Source organism: Salvia hispanica, chromosome 6 (genome assembly GCF_023119035.1).
Source record: "Salvia hispanica cultivar TCC Black 2014 chromosome 6, UniMelb_Shisp_WGS_1.0, whole genome shotgun sequence".
NCBI classification, from domain to species: domain Eukaryota; kingdom Viridiplantae; phylum Streptophyta; class Magnoliopsida; order Lamiales; family Lamiaceae; genus Salvia; species Salvia hispanica.
Genome location: NC_062970.1, coordinates 7,394,241 through 7,406,581, shown reverse-complemented (window position 1 = coordinate 7,406,581; position 12,341 = coordinate 7,394,241). Strand labels below are relative to the sequence as shown.

The 12,341-nt window shown below is 36.2% G+C and overlaps 3 protein-coding genes across 4 annotated transcripts; all 3 read right to left on the bottom strand.

The window, feature by feature from the left end:
- Positions 1 to 99: 99 nt before the first annotated feature.
- Positions 100 to 1,636, bottom strand: LOC125197204 (histidine-containing phosphotransfer protein 1-like). The gene is made up of 7 exons (XM_048095916.1): positions 1,512 to 1,636; positions 1,370 to 1,481; positions 1,165 to 1,295; positions 1,009 to 1,077; positions 656 to 727; positions 513 to 585; positions 100 to 423 (listed from the first exon to the last, which is right to left on the bottom strand). The coding sequence occupies exons 2-7, from the start codon at positions 1,424 to 1,426 to the stop codon at positions 367 to 369; spliced, it is 459 nt and encodes a 152-aa protein (XP_047951873.1). The 5' UTR covers positions 1,427 to 1,481; positions 1,512 to 1,636; the 3' UTR covers positions 100 to 366.
- Positions 1,637 to 4,843: 3,207 nt separating this feature from the next.
- On the bottom strand, positions 4,844 to 7,841 carry LOC125191638 (probable prolyl 4-hydroxylase 4). 2 transcript variants are annotated; one of them, XM_048089033.1, is made up of 7 exons: positions 7,640 to 7,841; positions 7,499 to 7,556; positions 7,324 to 7,428; positions 6,745 to 6,802; positions 5,960 to 6,135; positions 5,306 to 5,375; positions 4,844 to 5,211 (listed from the first exon to the last, which is right to left on the bottom strand). In XM_048089033.1, the coding sequence occupies exons 1-7, from the start codon at positions 7,759 to 7,761 to the stop codon at positions 4,922 to 4,924; spliced, it is 879 nt and encodes a 292-aa protein (XP_047944990.1). In that variant the 5' UTR covers positions 7,762 to 7,841; the 3' UTR covers positions 4,844 to 4,921. The 2 variants fall into 2 exon arrangements, with proteins under 2 accessions (XP_047944990.1, XP_047944991.1); XM_048089034.1 differs by having other exon boundaries at positions 5,960 to 6,123.
- Positions 7,842 to 8,463: 622 nt separating this feature from the next.
- LOC125191637 (receptor-like cytosolic serine/threonine-protein kinase RBK2) lies at positions 8,464 to 11,552 on the bottom strand. Its single transcript, XM_048089032.1, has 9 exons — positions 11,371 to 11,552; positions 10,964 to 11,073; positions 10,504 to 10,887; positions 10,149 to 10,400; positions 9,906 to 10,060; positions 9,653 to 9,732; positions 9,416 to 9,551; positions 9,191 to 9,340; positions 8,464 to 8,957 (listed from the first exon to the last, which is right to left on the bottom strand). Exons 1-9 carry the CDS (start codon positions 11,406 to 11,408, stop codon positions 8,769 to 8,771), a joined length of 1,494 nt encoding a protein of 497 aa, XP_047944989.1. The 5' UTR covers positions 11,409 to 11,552; the 3' UTR covers positions 8,464 to 8,768.
- Between the last annotated feature and the right edge of the window lie 789 nt (positions 11,553 to 12,341).

The window sequence follows — 12,341 nt, the reverse complement described above, 5'->3', positions numbered from 1 at the left end:
TTTTAGAGTAATGTAAACAAACATAGACAGAAAATTCATTGAGGTCTAGCATCAAAAAAGCAGTCATCTTCTTACAGAAATGTCAAGAGTTGATTACTATGATGAAATTGTTTATTGCATTCTATGATGATAACTGAGTATGATATAATATTTCATGGTTTCAAATGTTAAAGACTTGAGTGATTGGATAGTAAGAGATTCAACAACATTTTTTGAAGACCAGATAATGCATTATTAACAGAGGAGTATCCAAACTTAGAAAAAACAACCAGTTTTCACAAGTAGAAACCTCAAAGTAACCTTAAACTCGGCAAACTGGTACCACCAAAAAAACTCACTACCAACACAGCTGCCCCATTCGCCTCATTAGAATTCGTTCAACACGGGAACCACTCCACCAGCTGCCACAATCTGCTGCTCTAACTGAAATCGAGCACACAAATTATCGCACAACTACTAAAAGTCAACCAAATGAATGAGATTCAATGCTTGAAAATAGGTTCTTTACGCACCCTCAGTAGAGCTTCCAGGTTGTTCTTCAGTAGCAAGTACTCGTGCTCGATTTGCTGCGAGCATCTAAGGCACCTGCAGGAAAAAAATGCTACATTTAGACATCAATCACGTTTCAAGACGAAGATCCAGAAGCCGTACAAACCCTTCAACATTTTGGGCGTCACAGAAGCTGAGGAAGGCAATACAAGCATTTTTCAGTCTCGCAGCCCCAATACTGTAAAAGAAAAGAGTAAACAGGTATTCAGTTGTTAAGACTTACTCAATGTTATCTACTATAGTATACAAGTGTCCCTTTGATTTTTATCTTGATAGTTTTATTACATCATACTACAATGTACAAACAAACCATGTTTGGAATTGAGATCAAGAAATCCAGTGTTGTAGTACATTCACCATAAAAATCAAAGTTATATTAGAATTCCAAAATCACACAATTTGCTTTTTTCTTTGATTACAAAATACACACACAAACAAACACAGATAGCATGTTATTACCTTGAGGTGCTACCTTTCAGTTGGTGCACACTAGCATCAACCTTCTTAAAGTCCACACTCTGCTCATTCCTGCACATATGCAGCAACCAACAACTATTATAACTGTAAAACACACACACACATCATAATAGAGGGAGATAGAGAGGGAATAATGACAAGGTCTGGGAGAGTTGATTGAGAATTCGTTGACAATCTTCAGAGAAAAGGGTCACCACTTCCATCACAATATCCGGATTGCTCTCATCCCGAAGCATCAGCAGCTGTTCAAACTGAGCATCCAAGACTCCCTTCAACCAAACAAATACAAAAACATCAAAACAAGTTATGACAGCAGTTTCCCCACGTTGTGTTGTGTTGTTACCTCACGAAACAAGGCTTCAATAGATTCAATATAGCTCCTTTGCAACTGAACCTCCATTTGATCAAAAAATGAAGATCTAGAGAAATAGTACTACTAATTTTTACTACAATAAGGCAGGTTTGGTTTGACATTTAAGAACAGTTAGAAGAGATATAAATGGTGATAGCTAGCAGTACAGTTTTGGACTATCAGCAACATATAGTTTGCTACTATGGCATCACAATTGAGCCTCCAAATATGACCCCCATGTTCTATCCAACTATTCTTTTTTTTTCATCATTATTATATTTTATTAGTGCAAAATTCTACATGTTCTCACCTACAATTATACTCATCATATATTTTTGCGAATATTAAATTTGGAGGGGGGAGAATCTGTACTTGTCAGCTGATGTACAGCTCTCTGCTCTTCATTATCATAATATATTCATCACAAATCATAAAAGATTGAATTTTTTACATGAATAATTTTTTTTGGAAACACAAGGATTCTTGCTAATGATATTGAACATAGAATTTCTTCTAATAGAGTTTCATTAGTATGGTTCGTATATAGTGACAGCGAAAAGAGATGTGGGATGGGTTTGTACTCAATAGGTTTATTTAAAATATACACATAAATGGAGTACATTTTAATAGTAGCAATCACAAGATTGCAGAATCCTTTTTCAGAGAATACAGATATGATGCTGGAGCCTTGATGTTAGTTGAAAAATAGATGCCTACGAAAATTTTAGGTTTGTTGGAGGCCCCAGTTAGAAAACAATTGGATTTACGTTTATAAAATGTGTAAATATAATGAATTATTTGCATAGGACAAAGATTGTACGGTTGATCTAGATGAATTAACCGCACATGTAAGAAAACCAATAATTGTACCATTTGGTCCCTTTGCCAGTTCTCGACACCTAAGTCGACAACATGGACCAGAGAATCAGATCCTACAGTAGCTGCTGTCGTTTTTTTTTCCTTATGTCCGCGGTTGTTCAACAACTCTCTCTACTCTCTCCTTTAATTTATTATTGCAAAAATATCCTTAAATTTATTATTGCATAAAGGTTGAGACCCCAATCCAAAGTATCTTCACATTTTAATTTGACAGGATTGTGAGAGGTGTTCAATCATTCAATTATGATACGCAGTTAAGAGGTGTCGCAACTACACGGTAATTGTGAGAATTTGCTCATTCTTGCAACTCTGTCCCTCCGAAACCAACTGCGTTGCCCCCGTGGACAACTTTTACTTCTCATTTCGATATTTAATGAGAAGTGGGTGAAAATTGCTATAGAGATGAGTAGAAATTTAAAAATTCTTGCAAAAAGGGTAAAATCCCAACCCCAAGGACCCAACATCCCAGTCTGACAGTATTGTGGGGAGTGTTCAATCAGCAGTGGCCCACTAAGGGGGAGGGACGGCCCAAATCCAAGGGCGGTTATGTTTAATAAATAATAATTCCTCTACCCACCATCTAAACAACCCTTTTGTCATTTTGGATTGTCCACGATTAATAGAACCATTTACAATTATTCTACTATTAGTATGCGGACCCCACATTCCACTAGTTTTTTACACTCACAATCCAATATAAAACTAATGCTTTATATGACGTGGGATTTTAGGAGGAGCTGTTAGGTTGAATAAATAAAGAGAGAAAAGTAGTTGGATATTTTAATGAGAGAGTGATTTATTTCTAAATATAAAAAGTGAACATTTTGAGTGAGACAAACTAAAAAAGAAAATGAGACATCTTGAGTGTGATGGAGAAAGTATATAATACTCCCTCCGTCCCACAAGAATATGCACTATTTCCTTTTTAGTCCGTCCCACATGAATATGCACTTTCTAATTTTGGAAACTCTTTTCTCTTTAATTAAGTGAGATCCCCGTTCTCCATTAACAATACTTTAATTAATTTTCTTTGTACCTCTCTCCTACTTTATAAATTTTCCATTAAAACTCGTGTTGAATCCAAAGTGCATATTATTTGGGGACGGAGGGAATAAAAATTAAAAGGACAATTAATGGGAATCGGACGAAATTGCAAAATGGTAAAACTAATGAGAATCGGAGATGATAGTAAAAAGTAAATAAGACAATTATTCTAGGACAAGCAAAATATGGCAAATTGAGCTAACTAAGAGCATCCACATCGGTAAGGTTGTCCGTCCTTGCCGCTGGTAAGGACGCCGCTGCTCACCAATGCACGTTGTCCGTCCTTGCTAGCGGTAGGGCGGTGCTCTTAAATAAGAGCACGTCCTTGCCGCTGGGCAGGCTTACGTGGCTGGCTGCGATCGGCCAACGACATAGATTTTGTTTTTTACTTTTTTTTAAAAAAAATCAAAATTAATTAAAAAAATCGTTTTTAAATAAAAAAATATTTTTCCACTTCCCAATAAATTATATCCGTTTTCTACATACTTTTAATTTATTTTTCAATTTTCCCAATTATACGGGGTCTCCGAAGAACATTGGGGATAGATGACTAGTTTTCCACGGGGATATTTTTTAGTCTTTAATTATGTGTAATTTTTAATTTGTAGGATTTTAATTATGTATTTTTTTATTTTCTAGGATTTTAATTATGTATTTTTATTTTTTAGGATTTTTAATTATGTAATTTTTATTTTTAGGATTTAATTATGTAATTTTTATATTTTAATGTATTTTTATATTGTAGAAATGTTTTTAGTAATTGAAGTATTTAAATTGAATAATAGAATGGTGAGATCCTTGAGCTTGTCCTTGCGGAAGAGCATTGATGTGGGTGTTGTGCTCTTGCTTAAGGACAAGGAGTAAAAGTGGGTCCGGGTCCATCTCTGTGCTCTTATTTAAGAGCACGGATGGGGATACTCTAATGGTGAACGGCGAATGGAAGGGGTGGCATTCTTGTCTTGTACTACATGCCATGCATTCGTCTTTAATTGTGATTATTAAACCTTAATTATGGATTTTAATAAATCTAACTCTGGGATTAACGAACTTTAAAATGAATATGACATTACATCCAAATGGTTATAAGTTTTGCTAAAAAGTAATTTCTCGCGTTTGTCTTTAATTTGTGTTTTGTTTGGATCATCCACATTATTAACTAATCTTGCGCCAAAAATGGCGGGAGATTATAAATATGAATTTATAGACTAAAACTTAATAATCACGGCTTTAATTATCCCAGATTATGTATATAATAAGAGATTAAGAGGCTTTTCGGTTCACAAGATTGTATCTCATGATTAAATATGTAGTGTGTTTGGTTCATGAGATTGAATCACACAACTCAATCCTAGATGGATAATGATAATTAATTACTCCCTCCAACTAAAATAATCTCACAATTCAATTCTATATTATATCTTGGTACTATTTTATTAAGGAAACCGAATATCACCTAACATTGATCAAAGAGACATTCTTTTACTAAGGCTACAAAAATTTGTGAACAACAGCAAGCCAGAATAATATAGTACAAGGGAATGGCATTTTCAAGATACAGAAATGTGTATGAACCAAGAATTCATCCATGTTTATATTTTTAGTGAGACGGAGGTCAAACAATTAACATGCTTTGCAACTCTTCCGACAGTAACCTGGGAGATCCGAGGAGCCGATCATGTATTCTGGATTCTTGTTGCATTCTCCAAGGGAAGCCCATCTTTCGCAGTTCGCATCTGAGTCGGAGCAGTGCCCGCCCACGACTTTATCAAAGGAATCGACATGAATCCACTTTGTTGCAGACCACTTCTCGCCTTCATCCACGGGGCAGCCAGCATGCAGACTCGCGGTATCTGGAGTTGCATCTGGATAGAGACTATAGAACAGGAGTGCATCCCCTTTGCGTGGCTTCACTGGAAATGTAGGGAGATGAACAAAGAGCTCAAACTGGTGCTCACGTAGCTAGAACGTTAACTAAATCAATTACGACTTCACTTATTGTCTCACCTGCAGGACCTTGTCTTCCACACTCGGACAACTCTTTCTCTGTTGAAACAGACCTACGACGAGGTGATTCCTGCGTGAGTGCATCAAGGACTTGGATGAATAGGGAAGGATAGTGATCAGGAAAGACACAATTTCGTGAGAAACGAGAACCTTCAGTGTAGAAAAACAGATTGCCACATGGCATTATATTATTAACAGTGTTTGGCTGAGTTTCACTCAGCTTTTTAAGATTTTTAAGCTCCTAAACAGAGTTTGGTATTTACTCCTAAAATTCAAGTCCCTTTAGGAGCTTAATCATCAAAACATAATCATTTGGCTCTTGATAAATATTAGTAAAAGTTATCATTTCGACGACCTAGTTTTAACATCTTGTAACGCCTCCAAACGCCTTCATATAGTAACTAGAACTAATAAGCTCTTCTAAAAAAAGGGACCCCTCAGCTTTTTTCAGCAACAATCCTTCACAGTTCTCTGATCCATAACCATCATATCCTATTATTATGAACAATTCCTGTCCTATAATGGTTAAAGAAAACTAGCAAAGAGTTCAATTGTACATGGTTATAGCATATGATATAGTAATTGAAGATTGAGCAGCCATGAGTTTGTGAAAACCAATTATTTTGAACAACAGAAAGTGGAGATATGACTAACCTCGGCGGAGGGGAAGACAGTTTCACCACCTTTTTCAACATCAGAGAGATACATAAGCACAGTTGCTATCCGGTGTCCACCACGAGCTATATTTTCCTTATCCGCAAAGTAGTCATAGTGAGGATCATATTTCTGTCCAGGTTCATAACGCAATACTTGTATGTCTTCTCCATTTTCTATGGAAAAAATGAAAGATCAGGCCTTGCAAGCAGCAGCAGTAGTAAGTCAAATCATAGTTCTCAATGCCCACCACATAGCTCATAACTTTAAGAATGCCAAAATAAATAATAAATCTACAAGACCTCAAATAAAACCTAGAGGCTTCCATTTAAAAGTAAATAATGACAGAGATTACAGAAAAACTCAAGGATTTACTCAGTAGATTAGATAAGATAGGAACAATAGGAACAAAGTGAAAGCAGATAATGGATAAATATAGAGCAACACGAGAAAGGTAAACTAGTTAAAATTTAGTATCATAAGATTTATGGCTATGAAGTATATATGGCTGTATTAATAATGTGTTCTATCAATCCAAGTTCCTGATTTCCTATTAAGGTATAATTCAATTAATTTGAATATGACTACAATTGCAAGATTTAACAAAAACACCATTCAAAATTGCAATGGAACAAAGGTATAAAAGAACTGCAATGTCATAAATAAGAGTCAAAAACAAAATAGATTCAGACAGATAGTACTAAACATCATCAACAAACTAGGAGTTATGATCAACTGGTGACAGTGGTGATGACTCTATTGCACATCCTCGAAAAAAATGTTACCTTTTGGTAAAAATGTCCACGTTGCAATCTTGTCTTCTATGCCAGCAACAATAGGATCCCAGTAGCAACACATGCCAGGGAAAAGAATTAAGATCGTGGAACTCAGAAATTTCTCAAAGAAGGCAAGCAATCTGATCATGATTTGGTTGCTTCAGCACAATAAGTTTTACAAAACCTACTTTTCTTAGCACCTTATATTTCTAACACGGTGCCTACAGTTAATACACTCAGAAACATTTGGTTGCTTCTAACACGGTGCCTATAGTTTTACAATAACTATATGAATCCTTTCAAATGCATAAACACTTGGAACACAGTAAAATGAGATTTAAATAAGGCTCCCAAAATGAGACAAGATCGTCATCTAAACCAGTATATCAGTTAAAGTTAGATATTAAGTGGAATCACTAAATCATTGACAAAAAGGTGAGATGCATCGCATCTAACCTGATCTAATTATCATAAGCATCCATAAACGTTTTCATCACTATCTTTAGCAGAGGTTCCATCTAAATCAAAATAATTAAACAGTTGCAACCATTGAAACTCGGATTCAGTCAACAAACATAAAATCCATACCTTGGCTTTATCAATAAACATTCCAGAGCTAGTCCGAACCTCGCTCAGCTTACTTTTCCCGGACTCATTGTCTACCACCTGTGACCTCTTCAGCTCCGATTTCGCCTAATTTAATCACACAAATCAAATGCAATCGCCTTAAAAGAGAATCACAATAATGAATACACAAACTCACCAGAGAAATTAAATGATTGCATTCATCATCCGTAAGAAAGCCTTCGTACACAAAAGCTCTGAATCGGGACGCAAATCAATCACACAGAAAAAGGTAGAAGAGGAGCTGGTGGCGGAATGTTACAAACATAACGATAAGTACCTAGGTTTCCATGAGATAGTTCTGACTTTGGATGGATTGACTATCGAATTGCACCGAGATTTCCGCGCTATTGATGCGATTAACAGCACCACAAACACGGACTTATAACAAAATCTATACATACCGATATTCCCCGGAAATTTTTGATTCGGATGTTTGAATCTGAGCGTTTAGTGAGATTTCGGATTTGGTAGATCATTTAGTTTCCGTTGGAGTTGACGGGAAATATATATGCGCCAAAAAAACATTAACTGTCATATTATATTAAAAATCACTCAATTTATAATAATAATCTAAAACAACATTCAATTGATCAACTTTATTAGTCAATAATACTTATAATTTTCTCAATAAATAAATTACTACTCTCACGGGTGGGTCTTGGTACGATATATCTTACCAAAATTATCATATCGTAAACCTTATCGTATTTTTGATATACCAGAATTTTACGTCATATTAGATTTCACTGTGGTACACCGCAATTCTGTTATATCGTTACATAAATATATCTATTCACGGTATATATCATTTTCAGTAGATATTGACATCGTTATATACATGGTATACCACAAACTATAGTAGTATAACTTTAATTTTAGATATATATAAAAAATAGTCAATCACTGAGGAATAGCATAATTAATAGTGGTTATACGATGTTGTCAGATTGTGAGTAATGCTTTCTCGACACTACTGGTTCTTGTTCTTTCAACACAATGTTAAGTCTACCAACAATCATTGCATGTATCTATAGTCTAATTTGTTCTCTTGCTACCTCCATCACCAATGCCATAGTTGCTTCTGACGACGCCGTTGCAGCATGTGGAAATAGTATACTCATATGTCAATTTGGCATGCATCAACAATTAAACACAAGAATTAAAACATAAAAGTAAAAAAAATTACCTAGCTAGGTATGTTTTCATTACATGCAAATGCTGATAATTCAATGGAACACTACATATGCACAAGCTGTTTCACTGTCACGACTCTCAGTTTGAACTATCAGCCACCACCTACTTCCTCATAACCAACAACACGAGCATACTACGCCCCATGAAAAGCGTATGTCGAGCAACTGGGGAGGAGAACTATACATTGCCAGCTCTCGTCACTACACAGTTGTTTACAAGTTTTCCTCAACTCCTTCCAAACATGGCTCGCTTTGGTGGGCTTTATGGCTCGAAGGTTTACCTGAGTTGCTTTCTTCTTCCGTAATCCTCTCCAACGGGCATTCCCTCTTCAGTGCAGGCCTTTTTTGGAACCTTTTCTTGTTCGGCAATATGCCTTCATCGCCTTTCAACATCCTCACAACCTGGTGAATAGAAGAATTATCATGTTTTTACTCTTATATATGCAGTGTGACATGCTAATACAAAGCCTTCAAACAAAGATTGAGGTCAGTAAAATGGAAAGAAGATTTGTATATGAATGGTGTTCATAGTTTTTGAATATTAAGGACTCGTAAAAATGGAATCTAACTCTTTTGCAAGTGCTACAACAATTGATTATTGAATGTAATAATCACTGGGGGGTGTTAGTAAATACCTGGCTCATTTGAGGCCTATCCGTCGAATTTTGATGAATGCATATTGAGGCAACCATAACCATTCGATTCAACTGCTCCCAATAGTAATCGCGATCTAGAGATGGATCAGCTAGTTCTTCGATGCCGTTGTTAACTAGCAAAGGTTTGGCCTACAAAGTTATTTGTTTTCAAGGATTAGTCAGAGTTGCTACAGCAGACGAGTGTAGCTGTATCGACCAACTTACCCACATCACAACACTTTTATTGTTGTCGTCTATGGCTGGGCGACCACTAATGAGCTCCAGCAATAGCACGCCATATGCATAAACATCAGTTTTCTCATCAACTGTACCATGCAGGAAAAACTCAGGAGGGAGATAGCTGCCATTGAATGATTCAATCATGTTAAGAATGAAAGTTGAGTGGAACTTAGGGACTTCACCATTTTTCATTCTAATAGTAGTAAGTTTCCATTGTCATACCCAAATGTGCCCTCGACATTTGATACATCAAGGTGAGTCCACTGATCAGGAAGCCATTTTGCTAACCCAAAATCCGAAATCTGCACAGATGAACGTTACTTCATGTAAATTCAAATGTGTGATCTGATGTAGGTTGCGACTTACAGGTCCTGTGGCATAAATCAGAATAAACTGCTCTACTTATTCATATAACAGAACTAGGTGAACCATCCATCAGAACTCAACAAAAATTTTAGCACTTTCTGAACTCTACCTGAGGTTGAAGATCTTCAGTTAGCAAAATGTTGGCAGACTTGATATCTCTGTGGATAATTCTCCGTTGGCACCCCTCATGAAGATAACAAAGACCAGAAGCAATGCCTAAGGAAATATTATATCTGACATTCCACGGCAAATTCTCCTTTGCACCTGAGCAGCATATGAACAAACAACAAAAAACAGGAAGAAAAAAAGTTTAGAATCTTAAGTGTTTGAAAGCGACAAAAGAAAGACAAACCTTTTAGCATAGATGACAGGCTCCCATTAACGGATAATGGAAGAACAAGGTGCATCCCTCCTTCAACTCCATACCCGATAACTCTTGAAATGTTTGGATGGTTGACATGAACTAAAATGCCAAGCTCTGCTAAGTAATCCGCTGTCATCTCCTCTTGTGATCCCCTAATCAACCTCTTAACTGCTATTAGTTGTCCATCATTCAAGTGTCCCTTGTAAACTTCAGAATAGCCGCCTTCTCCAATTAAGTTTCCTAAGACAGAACAAGGACAAGAACGTGAAAATTTTTGTTAGTCTTGATCTTAACCTCAACATCCTGAAGATTCTGATTCGCAACAGACAAGAGTATGAATCACCTGGGCTAAAATTGTTTGTTGCTTCTTTGAGGTCTGTGAGAGTGAAGCATTTCCAAGAGGTTTCGAAGCAATAATACAAGTCTCCATCTAGCTGGGTACTGAGTTCTGGCAAACTATGAGTGCTCCGGGATGCTCTTTTTCTCGAAGAAAGCTTCTTTATTGAAAGAATGTGGGGTATGGAAGGATGAAAGGTCTGAAAATGCACACTGGGGCCCTTTTTGAGCTTGCGGATGAACCCTTTCCATTGGGAGTCGGATTTGGCAGCTGCCTTAGCTGCTTCTTCCTCAGACACGAGTGTTTTGATGACACTCACTTCTTCTTGATCATCTCCACTGGACGAGCACCCTTCCAACGCATCCGCATCCATGTCTAAACCTCTCAACTCTAAGGCATAATTCAAATCTCAGAGAGTCGGGATCGTGATCATCTGAAAACAGTTGAAACATGTAGAGACATCTACCTTCACCAGAGAGTGCGATGGAGGAAGTGGAATAGAGCAACTTATGTCCAACTACAATGAACTGCCCATCGGTACTTTCATCAGCAACCTCGCATGCATTCTCATTTTCCCTGTAATTCAACAATTCCCAACAAAATTACACAACAATCCAAAATCCTACTCCAAAATTATGCAAACTGAACAATCGATACAATTCATAAATCCAGGCCATGTTTACTGTTTACATATTATTGATGATTCTATGAATTTCCCCAAATCCTTTTTTTGAGATTCGTACAAATTGATAGTTGTGCCAAAACTGGCATTGCATGGAACAACATTTTAACAAATGGAATCCAAAACGGGGCAAAATGCAGCTAATAGTTTGGAAATAATTTAATGAAGTGAAATTATATGAATGAGATAACCTTGGAGGGGAAGACGGATGTTGAGCGTCAATTTCCATGGTTCCTTAGCGACAGCAATAGGAGGTGCTTCAGGAACCAAGATTATTCACGTCTGCAAATTTCAATTCAGATACAGAAACACACACACGCACAATACAAGATGCTAAGAATGAGAGGGAAAATGAGAAATGTAAAATTGTGGTTTACATGAATTCTCCTCAATCCATGCTAAATATACGGTTTTCCTATGTTAAGTATCACTAATTTGTTTACATTTTTTTTAACGTGATAAACTTCAAATATCAACGTATAGAGTTCCACATTTTTTATTTATTTTATTTCCATATTATGTGAAACTGGTGCGTCATGTATACAACATGGAACATTACAGTCGAAGAAGATAAAGAAATTGAAAAAGATTAAAGTGCAACATACAATTCAACATCAAAAGTAAAAGCAAAATATTTATTTAATATTGAGAGGAATCGGTTTAATCTTTCACAAAATGAATTTTTTTTTTGAGGAATTTCAATGTGATTCAAAAACCAAACACATGTCAAATTATGGGTTTGTTATTTTCAAAGATTATATAATGTGCTCAAATGCAATAATAAGAGAAACTGTAGCCATAAATTCTACTCCCTCCATTTTATAGTAGTAGAGTCATTTTTCACCATTTTAGCACGCTCCATAGTGTGAAGTTATTTCCTTTTCTAATAAAAGTAACACATTTCTTCTCACTTATTTTTCCCTCTTTTACTTTCTTCTCTCTATTTTTTCCTCCTTCCATAATTTTTATCTTTTTATTTAATACATTACACACTTTTTTTCTTAATCTCTGTGCCGAAAAGAAATGTCTTCACTCCTATGGAACGTAGGAAGTAGTATGGATTTAAGTATGCACACCACCTTTGCTTGACTGGGTCCGCAAAGTATCGGAACGGATCATCTATGCCATCTCCTTCATCTAGCTGGAAATGGTGCACGAGATT

Bases quoted from the DNA above. Each gene is read 5' to 3' on its own strand.
- LOC125197204 (XM_048095916.1), bottom strand. From the start codon at position 1,426: ATGGAGGTTCAGTTGCAAAGGAGCTATATTGAATCTATTGAAGCCTTG. The intron at 1,078-1,164 runs GTCATTATTCCC...GCATATGTGCAG, and splicing joins AATCAACTCTCCCAGACCTT to GAATGAGCAGAGTGTGGACT. The intron at 728-1,008 runs GTAATAACATGC...TTTCTTTTACAG, and splicing joins CTGAAAGGTAGCACCTCAAG to TATTGGGGCTGCGAGACTGA.
- LOC125191638 (XM_048089033.1), bottom strand. From the start codon at position 7,761: ATGTATAGATTTTGTTATAAGTCCGTGTTTGTGGTGCTGTTAATCGCA. The intron at 7,429-7,498 runs GTGAGTTTGTGT...TGATTAAATTAG, and splicing joins GCAATCATTTAATTTCTCTG to GCGAAATCGGAGCTGAAGAG. The intron at 6,136-6,744 runs GTAACATTTTTT...TTTTTTCCATAG, and splicing joins GTGGACATTTTTACCAAAAG to AAAATGGAGAAGACATACAA.
- LOC125191637 (XM_048089032.1), bottom strand. From the start codon at position 11,408: ATGGAAATTGACGCTCAACATCCGTCTTCCCCTCCAAG. The intron at 10,061-10,148 runs GTTTGTCTTTCT...TATGCTGCTCAG, and splicing joins CCTGTCATCTATGCTAAAAG to GTGCAAAGGAGAATTTGCCG. The intron at 8,958-9,190 runs GTATTTACTAAC...TCTATTCACCAG, and splicing joins ATAGGCCTCAAATGAGCCAG to GTTGTGAGGATGTTGAAAGG.